The sequence below is a fragment of the Eptatretus burgeri genome, chromosome 14, assembly GCF_056783735.1.
Source record: "Eptatretus burgeri isolate ZD-2024b chromosome 14, Ebu_testis_v1, whole genome shotgun sequence".
Lineage (NCBI taxonomy): Eukaryota > Metazoa > Chordata > Myxini > Myxiniformes > Myxinidae > Eptatretus > Eptatretus burgeri.
Genome location: NC_140974.1, coordinates 25,992,020 through 26,009,875, shown reverse-complemented (window position 1 = coordinate 26,009,875; position 17,856 = coordinate 25,992,020). Strand labels below are relative to the sequence as shown.

General features: G+C 42.1%; 1 protein-coding gene across 4 annotated transcripts in view; it reads left to right on the top strand.

The window, feature by feature from the left end:
- The first annotated feature begins 448 nt into the window (after positions 1-448).
- The window catches only part of DCT (dopachrome tautomerase), an 80,818-nt gene continuing 63,410 nt past the window's right edge, over positions 449-17,856 (top strand). For 2 of the 4 annotated variants that reach the window (XM_085854089.1, XM_085854088.1), the window contains exons 1-5: positions 449-847; positions 3,423-3,722; positions 7,984-8,084; positions 8,467-8,633; positions 16,810-16,980. In XM_085854089.1, the coding sequence (XP_085710215.1) occupies positions 499-847; positions 3,423-3,722; positions 7,984-8,084; positions 8,467-8,633; positions 16,810-16,980 (1,088 nt within the window). In that variant the 5' untranslated portion in view covers positions 449-498. The remainder of the gene's footprint in view (positions 848-3,422; positions 3,723-7,983; positions 8,085-8,466; positions 8,634-16,809; positions 16,981-17,856) is intronic. The other 2 variants (XM_085854087.1, XM_085854091.1) reach the window with 2 other exon arrangements.

The window sequence follows — 17,856 nt, the reverse complement described above, 5'->3', positions numbered from 1 at the left end:
CAAAAAGGTTAACGAGATTTCAGGTGTGTCTTCGGAAGGTTCTCATGGAGGAAGTCGTGAATCTTCCACGAGTCTTCATCAATCGGTCCTCATGAAGGTTGTGGGAGTCCTGCTGGAGGTCATCACAGATTGCCAAATTTAATTTGCCCATGGTTCGTTTATCTTCTCTAGCTGGACAAACCTCCCTCCTGACTTATTGTGGACACGCATGTCAAGTGCAAATATTGAACTTTTGTATTTTAAGGTTCCAATTATAATTCTCGTCTCGCACTCTGAATGACGTTAATCGGGAACGTGATGGGGCCAAGTCGTGGGATTAAAAGCGTTTGTTTCTTCATAGAATCTTCCTCCGCTCACAATTATTGTTTATCTACTCGAGGCTTTGTGATGTCACGCTGGAGGAATTTCACGATCTGTTGTCACGAGTTTTCTTGAAAAGTGGCGCATGACCACCGACCGTTCCCGTGAGAACGAGCAAGATGAAGTGACTCCCTCAAAATGTCACTCTCCGCCTTTAGAATTGAAGCAATGCCACATTCAAACAACGTCCTAATGGAGACGGGCACGGGAAAACGATTTCTCAAAGTCGTGTTGGTGTTGGGCACTCTCGGTGGAGTTCACCCGCAATTCCCACGTGAATGTGCCACTCGTGAGACCATCTTAAGCAAGCGGTGCTGCCCGATTGCTGGCGCAGACCGTTCACCATGCGGTAGTGCAGAGGGTCGTGGTGCGTGTGCGGTTCTGCACATCGACAGGCAGCCCTGGAGTGGACCCTTCATACTCAAGAACGCGGACGATCGGGAAGACTGGCCACTCAAGTTCTTTAATCGCTCGTGCGTTTGTTCAGGTAAGGGGGTCAAGAGGGCCAACAAAAGAGAAAAACATTATAATCTAGATGGGCACTCATTAGAGCACATACCTCCGTCCTGTGATGTCTCATCCACGAGAACATTTCTGGCCCAATACATTTTTGAGATATCGTGCTATATATCATTTTTGAACCATGTCTCTCAATGGTGAAGAATCACTTTAAAAATTCTCGTATTTGGATCCGGATCCGAATCTTCACCAAAATCGAATCAGTTCGTCCTCGTCACACACCGAACCTGTCCACAAAATTTCATCCGGATCCGTCCACAACTTTTTGAGAAATCCTGTACACAGTCAAACAGACAGAGAGGGGTGAAAACATAACCTCCTTCACCTTCGGTGGCGGAGGTAATTAACATGAGGTCAGTTAGATGCTGACAATGGACGTAAAACTTTCAACTGAACTCCAACCCTAACTTTCAACCTTCTAACTTAATTATGTTTCTTAACTATCTATACTGTTTGAACGTCGGTTGCACGATGAATACATCTATTAATTCTGTACTATTGGAACTTACCTTTTCAACCTTTAGACCCTTTAGACTGCTGACACCCCTTCGACTCCTGAAGACCATTTAGACACCATTAGAAATTTACATCCTTTAGACCCCTTTGACTCCAACATTCCTTTATACTCTGTTAGACCCTTAAGAACCCTAAGACCCTAAAAATGCTCTATGCACTATTAGTCCCTTTATAACCCTAATACCCCAAAGACCCTTCAGACCTCATTGGACCCATTTGAACCCCTAACATATCCCCTAAAGACCCTGTAGACACCGTTGGACCCTTTAAAACCCAACATCCACGCAAGACCCTAAAGACCCCTTTAGACCAAGTACACCACACAAACATCTGTCGACTTCTTGCAAAACACAGAATATACTTTTTTCAGTAAGTAAAGTGCAATCTCGACCCACCAAGGGGGTGGGTTCTCTACTGGTTAAATAATTTCCTAAAAATAGTATAATTCCAAAAAAAAGTCCTGCAATAATAATTACTAAAACATAATATCATGGAGTACGGTGGTACTCCATGTCGAGGGATGATACGGGAAAAAATGGCCACCCATTCAAATTTTTAGTTTTATAAAATACTACCTCCAACGGTTCCAGCTATGACAGAAGTATGGAGAAAGAAAGTAGGGGGCCGACCACCAACCAGTTGGTGGTGATCGTCAACCTCCAGCGGCCTTGTGCCCCGTAACCGGTTAAGGTCATGGACACCTTTCTGGGGTCAGGTGGCCACGATCGAACTGCAAGCACAGTCGAAGTCCAAGGCAAGAACTACGGACCAACAATCGCGAATGAAACCAGTTGCTGAAGCTCGAAGACGATGCGCAACAGGTGAATGGACTGAAAGACATTCTTGTTTGTACAAATTTGTTTTACACATTTGGGGACATCTGTTAAAACGTCTTTACCATCATGCCTACTGAGATGTGTGAACACTCATGCTTATAAATGGGAGGCATGCTGCCTGTTGACACCACATCAGTGTATTGTTTGCCTGTAATATTTGTTGTTTTCTTCTTGATCATAATTTTTCCGTTTCCCCCGAGGTGAATACACCACTTCCTGCTTCTTGCTCCTCTATCAGAGCATATCACCATCTTTGCCTTTGCTTCAATAAACCGTTGGGCATTAAAACCCGGTATTACATCCCACCCAAAAGTGTTGGATCATGGTACCTTTGTTGGATCTGCTGTTCGTCATTATCCATTGAGCTGGCTAGCCTCACCACACATTTCCTGATCCTCCTTACCAGCCAAGTTAATAAGAGTATATTCACCGGCATGGGAAATGAGGTGCAGCTGCCTTTTTAATGTTCGTCCTATTTAAACTTGAGAAAGGGCTAACACTCACAACATCAGCCGCACGTTGTTTCCCACGGTGGCAAACACGGTCATCAACTTTTAGTTTATTAAAATCATTTGTTTTGGGTTCAAATCTGGCTGAAAGCAGCTTTATTAAGGACTCGGACTGTAAGCTTCTCGAAGGCAAGTTGGTCTCGGAGAATTATACCAAAATCACTTTCACATTTGTAGTCATAGAAAACACAGCTGACTCTATAATGACCTTCAGAAAGGGTATAATCTGCTCGTTCTGCCTCGTCCGGTTTACATGTGACACACGTCCACACATTCTGGTTGAACCTTGAAAGACAGCAGCTTGGGGTATGCACTAAAATGTGAACTATGAAAAGACAGTGGTGCCTATTATCTCCCTGAGTACAAAAAAGTCCCTTCCACCTCAACAGGTGAATAATGCACATGTTCCAGGTAAGGGAGGGTAATGTGGGGATGAGAATGGAAGGATTGGAGATCATCTCTATGTTCAGGCACTCCAACTTTGTGTGAGTAGGGTGGCTTATTTATTGGCCGATGTTTTTTTTCTGTATAATATCTTGAATACATAAAATAATTAATTCAGCAGACCTTGATCAACAACATAATATACATGTTGCTTGATGTTTGTATGTCCTGTTTCGATGTTAGAGTACGTAGCTCTATAATGTCGTATCTCGGAGCCGCTGAGCCTTGTTATTTGCAGGAAACTTCTGGGGTCCAGCATGCGATTCATGTAAACCTGGATGGCGAGGATCAAGCTGTGAGCAGCGTCGTGCACCTGTCGTGCGTCGTGACATCCACATTCTCACCCTCATCGAGCGACGCCAGCTGCTAGACGCGTTCCGGTTGGCCAAGCGTACATCACACCCGGACTACGTGGTGGCGACGAAACACTCCTTCGGTCTTCTGGGTCCCAATGGCACAGAGCCTCAATTTGTGAACATCTCCATTTATAATTATTTTGTATGGTTGCACTATTATTCAGTGCGTCCCACCTTACTAGGTAAATATAGTTGGGAACATTCTTTACTGCTCAGACTTTAATTGCTCCAGGATTGTTGATTAACATGAAAAATATATTCAGCAATTCGCACCTGCTCACAAAACATTGTGTGCAAAACATTTATCAAACGGAGGAAGAGAGAATCAAAGACAAACATGTCGATGCAATGCTCCCAAAAATGGTGGACGGCTTGAAGTTGTAGCATGGTTTTGTAGGTCCATTGAAATAATTACATCAGCCTGAACCCCATCCCTGTAGTGGATTTGCAGTTAACATCAAGAACTACATTTCTCACTGTCCGTGGACTACTCTCACACATCCAAACCCCTGCAAAACCTTTGACTGCACATTCCCCTCTGGACCCACCGTGTGTGTGTGTGTGTGTGTGTGTGTGTGTGTGTGTGTGTGTGTGTGTGTGTGTGTGTGTGTGTGTGTGTGTGTGTGTGTGTGTGTGTGTGTGTGTGTGTCCTGCACCATCTTCTGAACAGTGATGACTCCATTTATATACACACACACACACAAACATGTTAAGGCCATTTTTTTCCTGCTAGAGCAGGGGTTAGCCTTGTGAGCCCCCCATGACAATCTTCTATCGTGGGTCCCTTTTTGAGGCAACGTTTTTTTTTCCGGCCGGATGCCCTTTCTGACACCAACCCTTTAGTTGCCTCTTACGAAACCCAGGGATACGGTGGACATATTCTAAACCAGGGCACACACTGGGAACTCCATTTATATCTCTATAATTTCTCTATCACTGCCGACGTGAATCAAACTTTCCAACCACCCATCCCAACTCTCTCATCCTCATATGCGGGGATTACCTCCACCACCGAAGGTGATCGGAGGGTATGTTTTCACCCATATCTGTCGGTTTGTTTCTTGCAAAATCGAATATTTTTCAAGTACATTGGTCGGTCAGCCTGGTGTTGGCTTAGTGGTTAGGGTGGCGGCTTGGGATCCTTGGGTCCTGATTTCTAGCCCCATTGGCCACTGAATTAACACCAGGGGGTTGACTCAGCCTGTCATCCTTCCAAGGCCAGTGAAATGAGCACCGGTATACTGGTAATCGGGGCACTGCATCAGCGGCATAGCCGTGCCTCTAACCAATGATGCAACCAGCAGCCAAAAAGACAGCACACGATGGGATTGGTCGGTCGACTTTGTTATTACTTAAAAAAAAAATCGCCAAGTATGTTGGTCTGCAGCGTTTGTCTGTCTATCTGTTTTTCACACGATTTTTGGCCACAGTTTTCAAGCAATCATTCTGAATTTTTATTTTATTTTTTTTGTGTGTGCAGGTGACCGGCCAAGGACATCAACGCTAAATTTTGGTGAAAATCCGGATCTGAGAAGTTTTTAAGTGATTCTGCACCATTGAGAGATCGGGTCAAAAATGATATATAGCACATTATCTCAAAACGTTATGAATGGATTAACACGAAACTCGGTGGACAGGTTGGGAGTGCTACGAGGAAGAATTGATTCAATTTTGGTGAAGATCCGAATACACATCTGGACACGAAAATTATTTAATTTTTCACTGATTCTTCACCATTGAGAGACGGGGCTAAAAACGATATATTGCATGATATCTCAAGAAGTTGTGGACGGATTCGGACGAAACTCGGTTGATGAGTTGGTTAGGTAACAAGAACAAACCGATTCGATTTTGATTCAGGTCCGGATTCAGATCCGGACTATCAGTGGAACACCAAATGTCAACTATTCAGCCTGGCGGATGTACATCCTGAGTGCCATTCCGTTTTGCCAAGTTGTCGCTCGATGAGTGATTTTTTTTTCATTCTGTTTCTCTGTCTGTCTGTTTATCTGTCAACTGCCTCCAGGTCACGATTTTAAACCGAACTTCGCATAACTTCACCACCTGGTAGAGTTCGTTGTAAGCATGAAGCCTTTTGTTTTCTTAGGTCAAAAGGTTAATATCGGCCAAAGTTAACAACTTTGTCGAATTTCTGAAATCCTCAATTTTCATCCGATTGACTTGAAATTCGAACAGCATTTGCATATCAGGTCACTGAATCCAACCACCTAATTATTTTTAAGGTCAACATAGGCCAGAGGTCAACAACTTTGTTGATATTTCTAAAATCCTCAATTTTTTTTCTGATTGACTTGACATTTGAAGATAATTTATATTTCAGATCGCTGAATTCAACCAGTCAATTATTTCTGAGGTCACCATAGGCCAGATTTCTAAAATCATCAATTTTCATCTGATTTACATCCAATTTGAACAGGATTTGCCTATCAGGTCACTGAATTCACTCACCAATTATTTTTATAGTCAAATTTGTTTTAGGGATTTTGCAAGTATCGTGTTCAGCATGACCTATATTGTTGTGTTTGTCTGTTTGTCTGTCAACAATCTACATCAACTCCTTTTCTCCAACGGCCCAATCTCAGACCATCGGTTTGGATTCAGACCCAGTCACTTTACGCTGAACATGCTACTTCTGCTCTACCAAAATGGAGGGCTGTCTCTCTGGACATATATTGAGCATTTGTCACAGTCTAGCACCCATCATGGTCTTGAAACTCTCAGCCTACAGCAACCAAGGCTACCTGATCCTCTTGTCACTCTCTGACTTACTCCATACTCGTCGATGTTTAGCTCTGAATGGGATCCTTTACTCTCGCTCTCGCTCTCGCTCTCGCTCTGGCTCTGGCTCTGGCTCTGGCTCTCTTTCTCTCTCTCTTTCTCTTTCTCTTTCTCTCTCTCTTTCTCTTTCTCTTTCTCTCTCGCTCTCTTTCTCTTTCTCTCTCGCTCTCTTTCTCTTTCTCTCTCGCTCTCTTTGGAATATTGTTGTCACATGCACACAGTGACCAGTCTTTTCCATAAAGGCCTGCAGCTCTTTTGAAGTTGTCATTGGCTTCTTGGTGGCCTCAAAGATCCTTTTTGCTTGGTCATCCAGTTTGGAGGGACGGCCTGATGTCGGCAGGGTCTTGGTGGTACCATACACCTTCCACTTCTTAATTATTGGCTTAACTGTGCTCCAGGGGATATAAGGGGATAACTGTGCTCCAAGGCCTTTAAAATATTTTTATCCCCACCCCCTGATCTGTGCCTTTCCACAACTTTACCTGGAGGACTTTTGAAAGCTCCTTGGGACTCATGGTTGAGTGTTTGCTGTGAAATGCACTACTCGGCAGACAAAACCTACAGGAACAGCTGATTTTATTCTGAAATAATCAGAATCACTACAATTGAACACAGGTGGAGGTCAATTAACTTGGTGTGTAATTTTGAAGGTGATTGGGTACACCTGAGCTAATTTACAATTGCTATCATAAGGGGGGTGGAAACTTATCCAACCAAGATATTCTAGTTTTGTATTTTTAATTGATTTTCCGAAATTTGTAGAATTTGTTTTTTCACTTGGAAATTGTGGGTTACGATGTGTAAATAAAGGTGGAAAAAGTCTGATTTAATGCCATTGAATTCCAGGCTACAAGGCAACAAAAGGTGAAAATTTTAAAAGGGGGTGTAGACTTTCGCTCGGCACTGTATATGGAAAGCTGGCGAGGTTTTAGGTTGTGTTCCTCGGGGGATAAATTATAAATAAAAAGAGGTAGTGTAAGCACTATCTAGGAATTTATTGAGGATTCATCAAGAATATTGTGTTCAGTTTTGGTCACCACAACTGCGGAGGGATATAGCTGCCATAGAGTGGGTACACCATCAAGTTAATTACTGGATTGATTCAGGGTCGAGCTCGACTAAGCTCTGAGGAAAGTTTGAAGGAGACATAAATTTATACATTGGAAAGGAGGCGATTCCGAGGGGATCCGATTGAGATGTTTTAAGATCATTTCGGGTGTGGACAAGATAGGTACGGTGCAGCTTTTTCAGCAGAGTGGATAGTGCTATGACCGGGGGCCAAAGCTTGAGGGTAAAGATGAGAGTTAGGACACTTTTAAGGCAGGGGTCTTTTAGTCAGAGAGTGGTTAAGTCTCCGTGGAAAGGTAGTGTCAGCGGAGGTTTGTGGATAAGTTTAAATGGGATTGTGATAGGTACCCGGATGCATATTAGAGATAGAGGGGAATGGGGATATTGTCTTGTGAATACGGCAGAGAGTATGTGGATGGGTGATGATACTGGGGTTGGTGCAGTGCAGGCATGATGAGCCGAATTTCCTCCTGTACCAAAGTTCCTTGTGTATGTATTCCTTCTCGTTTCGTTTTTCAAGCCCAAATTGTCTCCCATCTCTCCCCCATTCACCCTTTCCATTAATCATTCCTCCAGGACCTGGCCGGCCCTTTCCTGCAGCAGACTTTTCGCACAAAGGGCCAGCATTTCTCACATGGCATCGCTACCACCTGCTCCAGCTGGAGCGTGACATGCAGGTGAACAGCGGAAGAGAGATGCAGTGACTTTGCAGTGATGATTGACAAAAGTATGCAAATTTTTTGGATAAAAAGAGAAGACAACTGAACTGGTGAAGAGAAAATTATAAATTAAGAATGTACCATATCACAAAAAATGTTTTTGTAAAATTGCAAATGAGGTAAGGAAAATGTGAGGATTGGAATTATGGAGGGAGAAGGTGGCGGGAAGGGAGAGGTGAGACATGGATGATGAGGAGAGAAAAGGGTTAAATCCATCCTTAAACTGCCTTAATTCTAAAATTCTAAAAATACAAGTTGTTTTGGAGATTATAGTAGCAATTGTTCTTCGTGCCTGGTACAAATTGCAAGCTGAAACTGCTGGGAAATCTTCTCTGGACAGCTGCTTATCGACAATGCTTCATTCGCTCTTCCTTATTGGAACTTTGCCACGGGAAGAATAGACTGTGACGTGTGCATGGATGACCTGTTTGGAGCTCCACAAGCTGACGATCCATCACTCATTAGTGAGCGGTCTCAGTTCTCAAGATGGGATATCGTGTGTGACAGGTGTGTGTACCATTACAATGTTCCCTATAGCTACGTTTTATGGATCTTAACATTGGGTGAGCAGTAGTGTTGGGGGAATTGTTGGCATGGAAACAGTGTGTCAGCGTCGTTACATCCATAACCTTAAGATGGATGGAAGTTATGCTTTCCCCAATTTGTCTGTCTGTCTTTCAGCAGGATATCTCAAAAAGTTATGGACGGATTCGGACAAAACTTGGTGGACAGGTTGGGTGTGTGACGGAGAAATTGATTAGATTTTGGTTAAAATCCAGATCCGGATACTAGAATTTTTTAATTTTCAAAGTGATCCTTCGCTATTGAAATATGGGGCCAAAACTATACACTGGATAACATGATATCTCAAAAAGTTGTGGACGTATTCGCACGATACTTTGTGAACAGGTTGGGTGTGTCTCGAGGACGAATTGATTCGATTTTGGTGAAGATCCGAATGCAGATCTAGATACGAGAATTATTTACATTTTTTAAGTGATTCTTCACGATTGAGATATCGGGCCAAAAACGATATAGTACTGAATAGCATGAAATTTCAAAAATGTATTGGGCCAGATTTGTTCTCGTGGCGGATTGGCGGAGGTATGCGCTCCACCGAGTGCCTTTCCAGTTTTCACTGTGATGCCTCCAAAAGGTCAAGTGAAGTAGAAAGGGAGCCAATATATCAACTAAAATGCCCAATCAAACCGGAATATCGATGACATCATTCAAACTCAGTACTGTATAATGAACCTTGGAATCTAGAATTTCAGAAGAGCTGACTTAATAACCATTCCAAATGATTGTCGAATAGTTAACGAGATAAGAGTTATTCATACTAGCACAGTACCCATCCTCTGGGCGGGTCGAGTTTGCACATTACTTGCTGTAAAAAGTAAAGTCTTTGTTTTGCAAGAAGTCTACAGATGCTTGTATGGTGTTCATCAAAAAAGTTGTAGATTGTGTAAAGGGTCTAAAGGGTATGTTCCAATAGTAGTTAGTCTCCAAAGGGTCTAAAGGGGTCGAAAGAGTCTCAAGGGTCTAATCTCTAAAGAATGTAAATGTCTAAGGCAGGTGTGAGTTAATTGACTTTCTTGTGGAAGAATGGTGCCACATCCTTCCTGCAGAATTCCAGAAGCTGGTAGACTCTATGCCATGGCACATACAGGCCGTACTGGCTGCACGTAGTGGCCCAATGCTCTATTAAGTGACTTTACATTGGTATTTCCATTTTTTTATCCACTACCTGGACATTCTGTGGACACCACCTTTGAAACTGTTCTTGCATAAAAATTAATTTATTTGCTGCCCATCCCCCACTAGCATTCTTATCTCAGTTAATTAGGGCCGTTAAGCATGAGTATTACAGTAAAAAAATGGAATAAAAATGATAGACCACAGTGGCCATTTCACCTAACCATCTAGCCTACATAAGGAGATGAAGAGACGCAGACACACAACTATCCTCTTTTGTGACAAGACGAGCACCGAGGAACACGTCCATAGGTGGTGGAGATGGGGGAAGGAGGTCGGCGGAATCCGTGTGTGCCAAAACTATTTGAAACGACAGTGAGAATTGCTTTGCAATCCATGTCCCCTACCGATGTGATATTTTCTAAGTCCAAAAAGGGCAAAACTGTGTGAAAAATTGGTGAAACGCCCTGAAACTCGAACTTTTTCTGTAGCTTATAATAAAGCCATGTACCACGTTTCAGTTGAATATGTTAAAGGGTATTGGAAAAATATGTGGAAAACTACAGGTGGGATGGACAGATGGACAGACAGAGTGCAAACCTTTCATCCCCTCCAGTGAAACCGGTAGCGGACTAATAATAGGTGTGCAATACCACGGCATCATTTAATTGTTCCCCATTGTAGTTCACCAAGGTCATGGAGAGCTTCGAGGCGTAGAACTGCAACTACCGTCCATCGTCATAGGATGGATGCTGACCAAGATGAGTGTTGGTGGAGGAGGAAGGAGGGAGGAGGGTGGAGGAGTATTTGGGCGGTAAAAATATTTGAAATTTGCCGTGCAATACTTTGACATCAAATGATGCCTATCGCAGCTTGCAACGAAGCCGATAGCTGTGAAAGGGTTAATAAGAAAGTTAGAAACTTCGATAAATGTCACTTCACAGAGTGGCATGTTTAAGAAATGCAGTTGATGCAAATGGCTTGTTTAACTAATTGTGATTGGGTACCTATATAAAGGAGGACATTTACTTCCTCATGTAAAGTCGATGAACGAGTGATAGTAAATGAAATCGACAATATAAAATGTAAATTAAATTAGTCCAATCCAGAAACCAAAAAAACAATCTAAAAATCAATAAGCAATATCGCTATCAAATATCAATGACAATCAAATTAATCCTACAAACTTACCGTTCACAATGAAATGGAAACAAGATATGACTGGAGGAAATATTTCTGTCCATATATACAATATATACCATCAAGCCAGCCTTGTTAATCCCAAGTTAATCACCTATTGCATTAATCCCTTCCCATGTTTATCATTTATCAAGTTGGTCTGAATGGATAAACCCAGAGGCCATTTATAGTGCAGGCATTTTCACATAAATATTTGGTCAACCTCCCACAAATTGCAACAAAAGCAAACTCAACAGATTTTGATTCCTGTATATGTCCTCAGTGACAGAAAAAAAGTCGAAAGGGATCCTCCGGGGGGGAAAGTCCTGAAATCATGGAAATCCAATATGGCCGCCACCCGGCTTCGGGGAAAATGAGAAAATTGTAAATATGTTTTTCTGCATTCTAATTGTTTCTAGTTATGGTCAGTATATTGATATACAAGAGTAATTATAAAAAAGTGAAATGTATTGAGGGTAAAATAAAAAATTATAGCTTTTTTGTCCAAAAATGTCAATTTTTTGTCCCAAAAAAAAAAAATTTACCTGATACTGATTTTGGCTCCTGGACAAAAAAAAAGAAACATTGAAAGACACAAGATGAAATCAAGTCTATGGCAATACAATATAATTATGTAAATCATTGAAACATGACAAAATTCACAATTCCACTCAGGGCAATCACATCTGCCTGACGAAGGTTTCGAAATGAAAATGAAAATTCGCATTAAACTCAGAAACTACATCCATTATAAACTTACTATACATGTTGAGAAAAATCAAGCGTATTAAAGTTAGAACTCGACAATGTCGTCATCATCCTCATCATTGTCACATGGAGTGTTTGTGTAGCCAGAGCCCCTGCAGTTTCCACAAGCTGGAGTGCACTCAATGTTGTGCTTCTTGCATGTGCATCTCATGGTGCTACATTCAGCCTGGCAGTTGCACCTAATGACACGTAACATCTTTTCAGGAGCTGGAGCTATTGATGTCTGAAGTGGCACAAAACCCTCGTCACACTTCTGCCAACCCCAGTCTGTGGAAGAAGTATGCAAGTCTGACGTCTTGAAACAAATCAAAGACCACCTTCAGAAGCATGCCGAGTCTGCAAAGATATCTTCTAGAACTTCAGCGCTCTGGGTTCAGTATATGGACATGCTAGACATTCTACGCAAATACATCCGGGCAGAGCACACTGGGAACTGGGCACTACATCTGCAGGCTATCCAGGAAATGCTGCCTTACCTGGCAGCCTCGGGCCACAACCTGTATGCAAAATCTGCGAGGGTGTATCTGCAGCAGATGTCCATCCTCAAAACTCAACATCCCAATGTCCAACAACGTTTTGATGAAGGGTTCCATGTGGTTCGACGAAGTGATCGCCTGTGGGCAGGTCTTTCATCTGACCTGATCATCGAACAAGTTCTGATGAGAAGTTTGAAGACCAGCGGGGGGCTCACACGAGGGCGAGGAATGACAGAGCAACATCGGCTGGTATGGCTACCATCAATGCCTGCCTGAGCAGAAATAAACCAGGCAATGCAGGAGCTCACAGGTGTGAACTACAACGCTGGAGAGCAGAAGAAGGACATGACCAAGGGAAGACAATCTCGTGACTGGAAGGACACACTATCAGCTCTTCAGTATTTACAGGAACGGAATCCGTCCAGCAGTGATCCACGTCTGAGGAACATTGCCACTGAGTTCATTCACACCCCACCGTCAACGTCGATACAGCACATGCTGTAGGAGCCAAAATATTGAAATCTATGGATGGGAAAACACCTGCCGAGTACACATTTAAGAGGAAAGACCAAGTTGTCACCCTCGGCATGAAATCATCTGTCAAGATTGATGGAGAGCAAGTCCAGGTTGACCCACAACTCCTCTTCCAGAGACTGATCACTGTTGCACAGACAGCAGAAGAACTGGAGTCTGCCTTCAAATATGAACTGTGCAGCCATACACCAGCCCTCTTTGATTCCTCTCTTCAGCTCCGAGAAGCGCACAAGCCAGTCTTTGCTGATGCCATCTGGGATCTTCTTGGATCCGATGTCCCAGCCGATATCCCCAATGATGGGCAACAGTATGTTTTGGATGGCGGGGCACTTGTTCAACGCATTCCATGGTCTCGTGGATCTACATACAGAGACATATCCCACCAGTACACTGATTATGTAACGAAGAAGTACGGGAGATGCCATAGTCGTGTTTGATGGTTATGAGAGTACCAACACGAAGGACATGACACACCAGAGACGGTCTAAAGGGAATGCTGGCACGACTGTGACATTTACAGCTGACATGCGTCTCACAATGAAGAAGGAACAGTTTCTTGCCAATAGGCAGAATAAACAGCGATTCATTTTTATGTTGAGTGAAGAGCTTCAGAAGAAGAACTGAGAGACACAGCATGCCTCAGGGGATGCTGATCTCCTGATTGTACTGAAGGCCGTGCAGTCTGCTACTGTCACCAACACTGTGTTAGTTGGTGATGACACAGACCTCCTCGTCCTCCTATGCTACCATGCAAGCTTAGAATCACATGACCTCTTCTTTTGTCCCGAGCCAAAGAAGAACACGAAGAAGCTTCGCATCTGGAACATCAAGGCTACAAAGAAAATGATTGGTACAGACATATGCAAGCACATACTGTTTCTACATGCAGTTCTTGGGTGCGAACTAACATGCATGCATTCATTCATACATACATACATACTAACGTACATACATTCATTCATACATTCATACATACATACATAGTAACATACATATGTATTCATTCATACATACATACATACATACTAACATACATTCATTCATTCATACATTCATTCATTCATTCATACATACATACATACTAACGTACATACATTCATTCATACATACATACATACATACATACATTCATACATACATACATAGTAACATACATATGTATTCATTCATACATTCATTCATTCATTCATACATACATACATACATTCATACTAACATACATACATTCATACATACTAACAAACATACTAACATACATACATTCATACTAACATGCATTCATACATACATACATACTAACTAACATTCATACTAACATACATATATACATTCATACTAACATACATACATACTAACATACATACATACTAACATAATACATACATACATTCATACAAACATACAGACATACTAACACATACATACATACATACATACATACATACATACATACATACATTCATTCATTCACACATACATACTTACAAATATACACACAAACTTACTTACATACATACAATTTTCCTTCCATACAAACATACATACATACTTACAAACTTACATACATACTTACAAACATAAATACATACAAACTTACATACACACATACATACGCACATACATACAAACTTACATACATACGCACATACATACTAACATACAAACATACATACATACTTACAAACATACATACATAATCACATACACTTGCTCCATTTTATGTATAGATAGATAGAAGAATAAAGGGAAAGAGTGGGGGTGAGTTTACATGGCTTTTTCCTTGTACAGGGTGTTCCAAACCTCGTGGAGTGATCTGTGTGTGTGCTCACTGTGCTTGAACAATTTAATTACCATTTGTAAAGTGTGGTTGAACAATTGCAGCACGTTCTTAATCTGTCCATACATTCATGGTAAATCTCTAGGGTTAGCACATCAATCTGGGAAGGGGGAAAATCACATTGTTAGGCATTGGCATTTACCAATTATTCCAAATCAAAATCACTATCCTACTTTTGGGACACTCTGTATCAGAGTGCGTCAGGACTCGTACTCTCTACGTAGGGATGGCGCAGAAAAAAATGTCGGTCCCACCTGCTATATACAAAACTAAAGTTGGAGTATCTTCTCCAAAAAGTAGCTTCGGCTACATATGACAGCCTACCTGGTCTGTTCTGCTCATCGTCTCAGCAAGGATCACTTTTCAGTATTCCAGACAATGCCAAAAGCAAAAATCCAAGATTGGTCAAAACTGGAAAATCTTCTCATTCATAATCATCGTCATAACAATAATCATCTTCAGACGGCGCATTTCCGAGCTGCCTCTCTCAATGGCAATGGCCATCCGACAGAGTTTTACTTGGTGTGGCTTGAAATTTTAATAGCTTGAAAAGATTTCACGAAAAGTACACAAAACTGTATTCCCTTGTGAAGGAATGGGAAGGAGGGGTGGGCGGGACTACGACTGTCAATCAGCCTGATGGTGAGCGGGACTACGACTGTCAATCAGCCTGATGGTGGGCGGGACTACGACTGTCAATCAGCCTGATGGTGGGCGGGACTACGACTGTCAATCAGCCTGATGGTGGGCGGGACTACGATTGTCAATCAGCCTGATGGGCGGGACTACCACTGTCAAATGTGTCTCAAGGCTTGGCGGGGCTGCTGGACACATTTGCCCAATCAGACCTCTTCTGGTGTGATTAACAGTGGAATATTATCAGGAAGTCGGTGACAGAAACAACCCACACATATTTCGATAAAATTACTTACTATTTAGAATGTGAGATCTTCTATAAAATATGTACTACAACATTTCTAAACGAGAAGGGTACTCGGTAGAGCGCATACCTCTGCCACGTAATGTCTGATCCATGAGAACATATCGGGCCAAATACATTTTTGAAATATCATGCTATACAGTATTATATCGTTTTTGGCCCTACCTCTCAATGGTGAAGAATCACTTTGAAAATTAAATAATTCTCGTATTCAGATCTGGATTCGGATCTTCACCAAAATTGAACCAATTCGTCCTTGTCACACACCAAACCTGTCCACCAAGTTTCGTCTGAATCCTTCCACAACTTTTTGAGATATCCTGCACACAGACAGACAAACAAATAGACAAGCCGGTAGGCGGACATGGGTAGTTTGACTACCCAATATAACCTGACGCGATGGGCCCGTTCGATGGGGAATGACCTGAGGATTAAGCACAAGAAAATTCATGATTCTAGCTTCAAGGGTTAATGCTGCAGATTGTTTTTTCGTTAAAATACCCCCACATTTAGAGGTTGTTCGGCCGTTGCTAGGCAACGGAGGGGTCCATTGCAACGGTTTTTTCTCACACATAACTGGGACATACCATACCAGTTTCATGTATATCTGACTCATAGTCTCTGAGATATAACGAACTTCGTTTTTTTTATTGTTTTCGACCAGGGTTCATTCAAAGTCTATCTTCTCCGACAGTTTTCATAGGATCCGGCTGGAAATTTTTGACAATATGGCTTAATGTACTGCCCACAGTCACTCGTGGCCTGATTTTTGATTTTCGAAAAAACAATTTTTTTATGATTTTTCAAAAATTTCAAAGTCCCTTTGCTAGGCAACGGTGGTGTCCATAGCAACGGTTCTCATTTGCACACAACTAAGACATGGTATGAACCTACCAACCAAGTTTCATCGAAATCGCCATTGTATTAACTGAAATCGCCATTTTAAATACTGATAATAAGGGGAGAACAAATCTCAAAAAAAAAAAATTTTGAATTTTTTCTTTTTTCGACGAGATCGACTACCCAACAGACAGACAAACATATTGACGGAAATACTGACAATAAGGGTAGATAGATTGACTACCCAAAAGACAGGGGTGATAACATAACCAACCTCCTTCACCTTCGGTGGCTGAGGTAAAAAAAAAAAAAAAAAACGTTTTTATTACTTGTTACTTATATTTGTGCATATTTCATTGATTGTATTAATGCCGATATTGATTGTACTTTGGGACTCTTTTACCTGTGCACAAGCATGGATGATTACAATGATCATGTGACGCTCTGTAATGGAACGGGAGAGAAGCCGTTACGCCGTAATCCCAAGTTGCAACACCTTCCATCCATTGCTGACCTGGCCAGCTGCCTCTCCTTGCGGTCGGTGGACACCGAACCCTTCTTCATCAACTCACGCAACAGCTTCAGGTGCTCAATCTCAATGAGGGAAAACTGGGTGTTATGAATCCTTGGGGAATTATGGATGCAAATTATTTATGGCCAAACAACTTTGGGTACTTCCATGTTTCATTTTTGGGTTTGGTGAATGACTTGTATACCAGTGTACATTGTTGATCGGGTTTGGTGCAGGGTGCATTTTGACCTGGAGGGGTGGGGAGTTGGAGGGGGATGGGAGGCATCAGAGGGGGAGGGCATTTCCCTGGCTCTGTTTTTCTTTAGATTCTCTGGAATTGGAATTCCAAATAAGGTATTGTCATCGTGCTCCGTCCATCCGTCCGTCCCCTATTTCAAGTTCATTGGCTGAAATTTAGCAGCAATGTTCTGCTCCTGACTGTAACAGGGATTGCAAGGCTCGTTTTGGTCACATGACTTGAAGGAGGTCAAAATGGCTGACTCTAAATTTCTTCAAAAATCTTCTCCAGACCCACCAGTCAGAATGCTACCAAATTTGGGTTACAACATTAGTACAAGGTCCTGATGTTAAATTGTGGAGCCTATGCTGATCACTTGACCGGAAGTGTGTCAAAATGGTGGTCACGAATATTCGTGAAAGAACCTTCTTCTCCAGACCCACCAATCAGAATGCTACCAAATTTTAGTTACAACATTAGGCCAGGGTAGACATGTTAAATTACAGAGCTCATGCCGATTATGTGGCCGGAAGTGTCAAAATGCCAGACTTCTTAAATTTTTGGGAAAATGGCATAAATTCCTTCAAAAATCTTCCTCACCAGACCCACCAGTCAGAATGCTACCAAATTTGGGTTACAACATTAGGCCAGGGCCCAGATAAGCTACAGGTCCAGTGGTCCTATTTATTTATTTTTATCCTTGGGAGTGCAC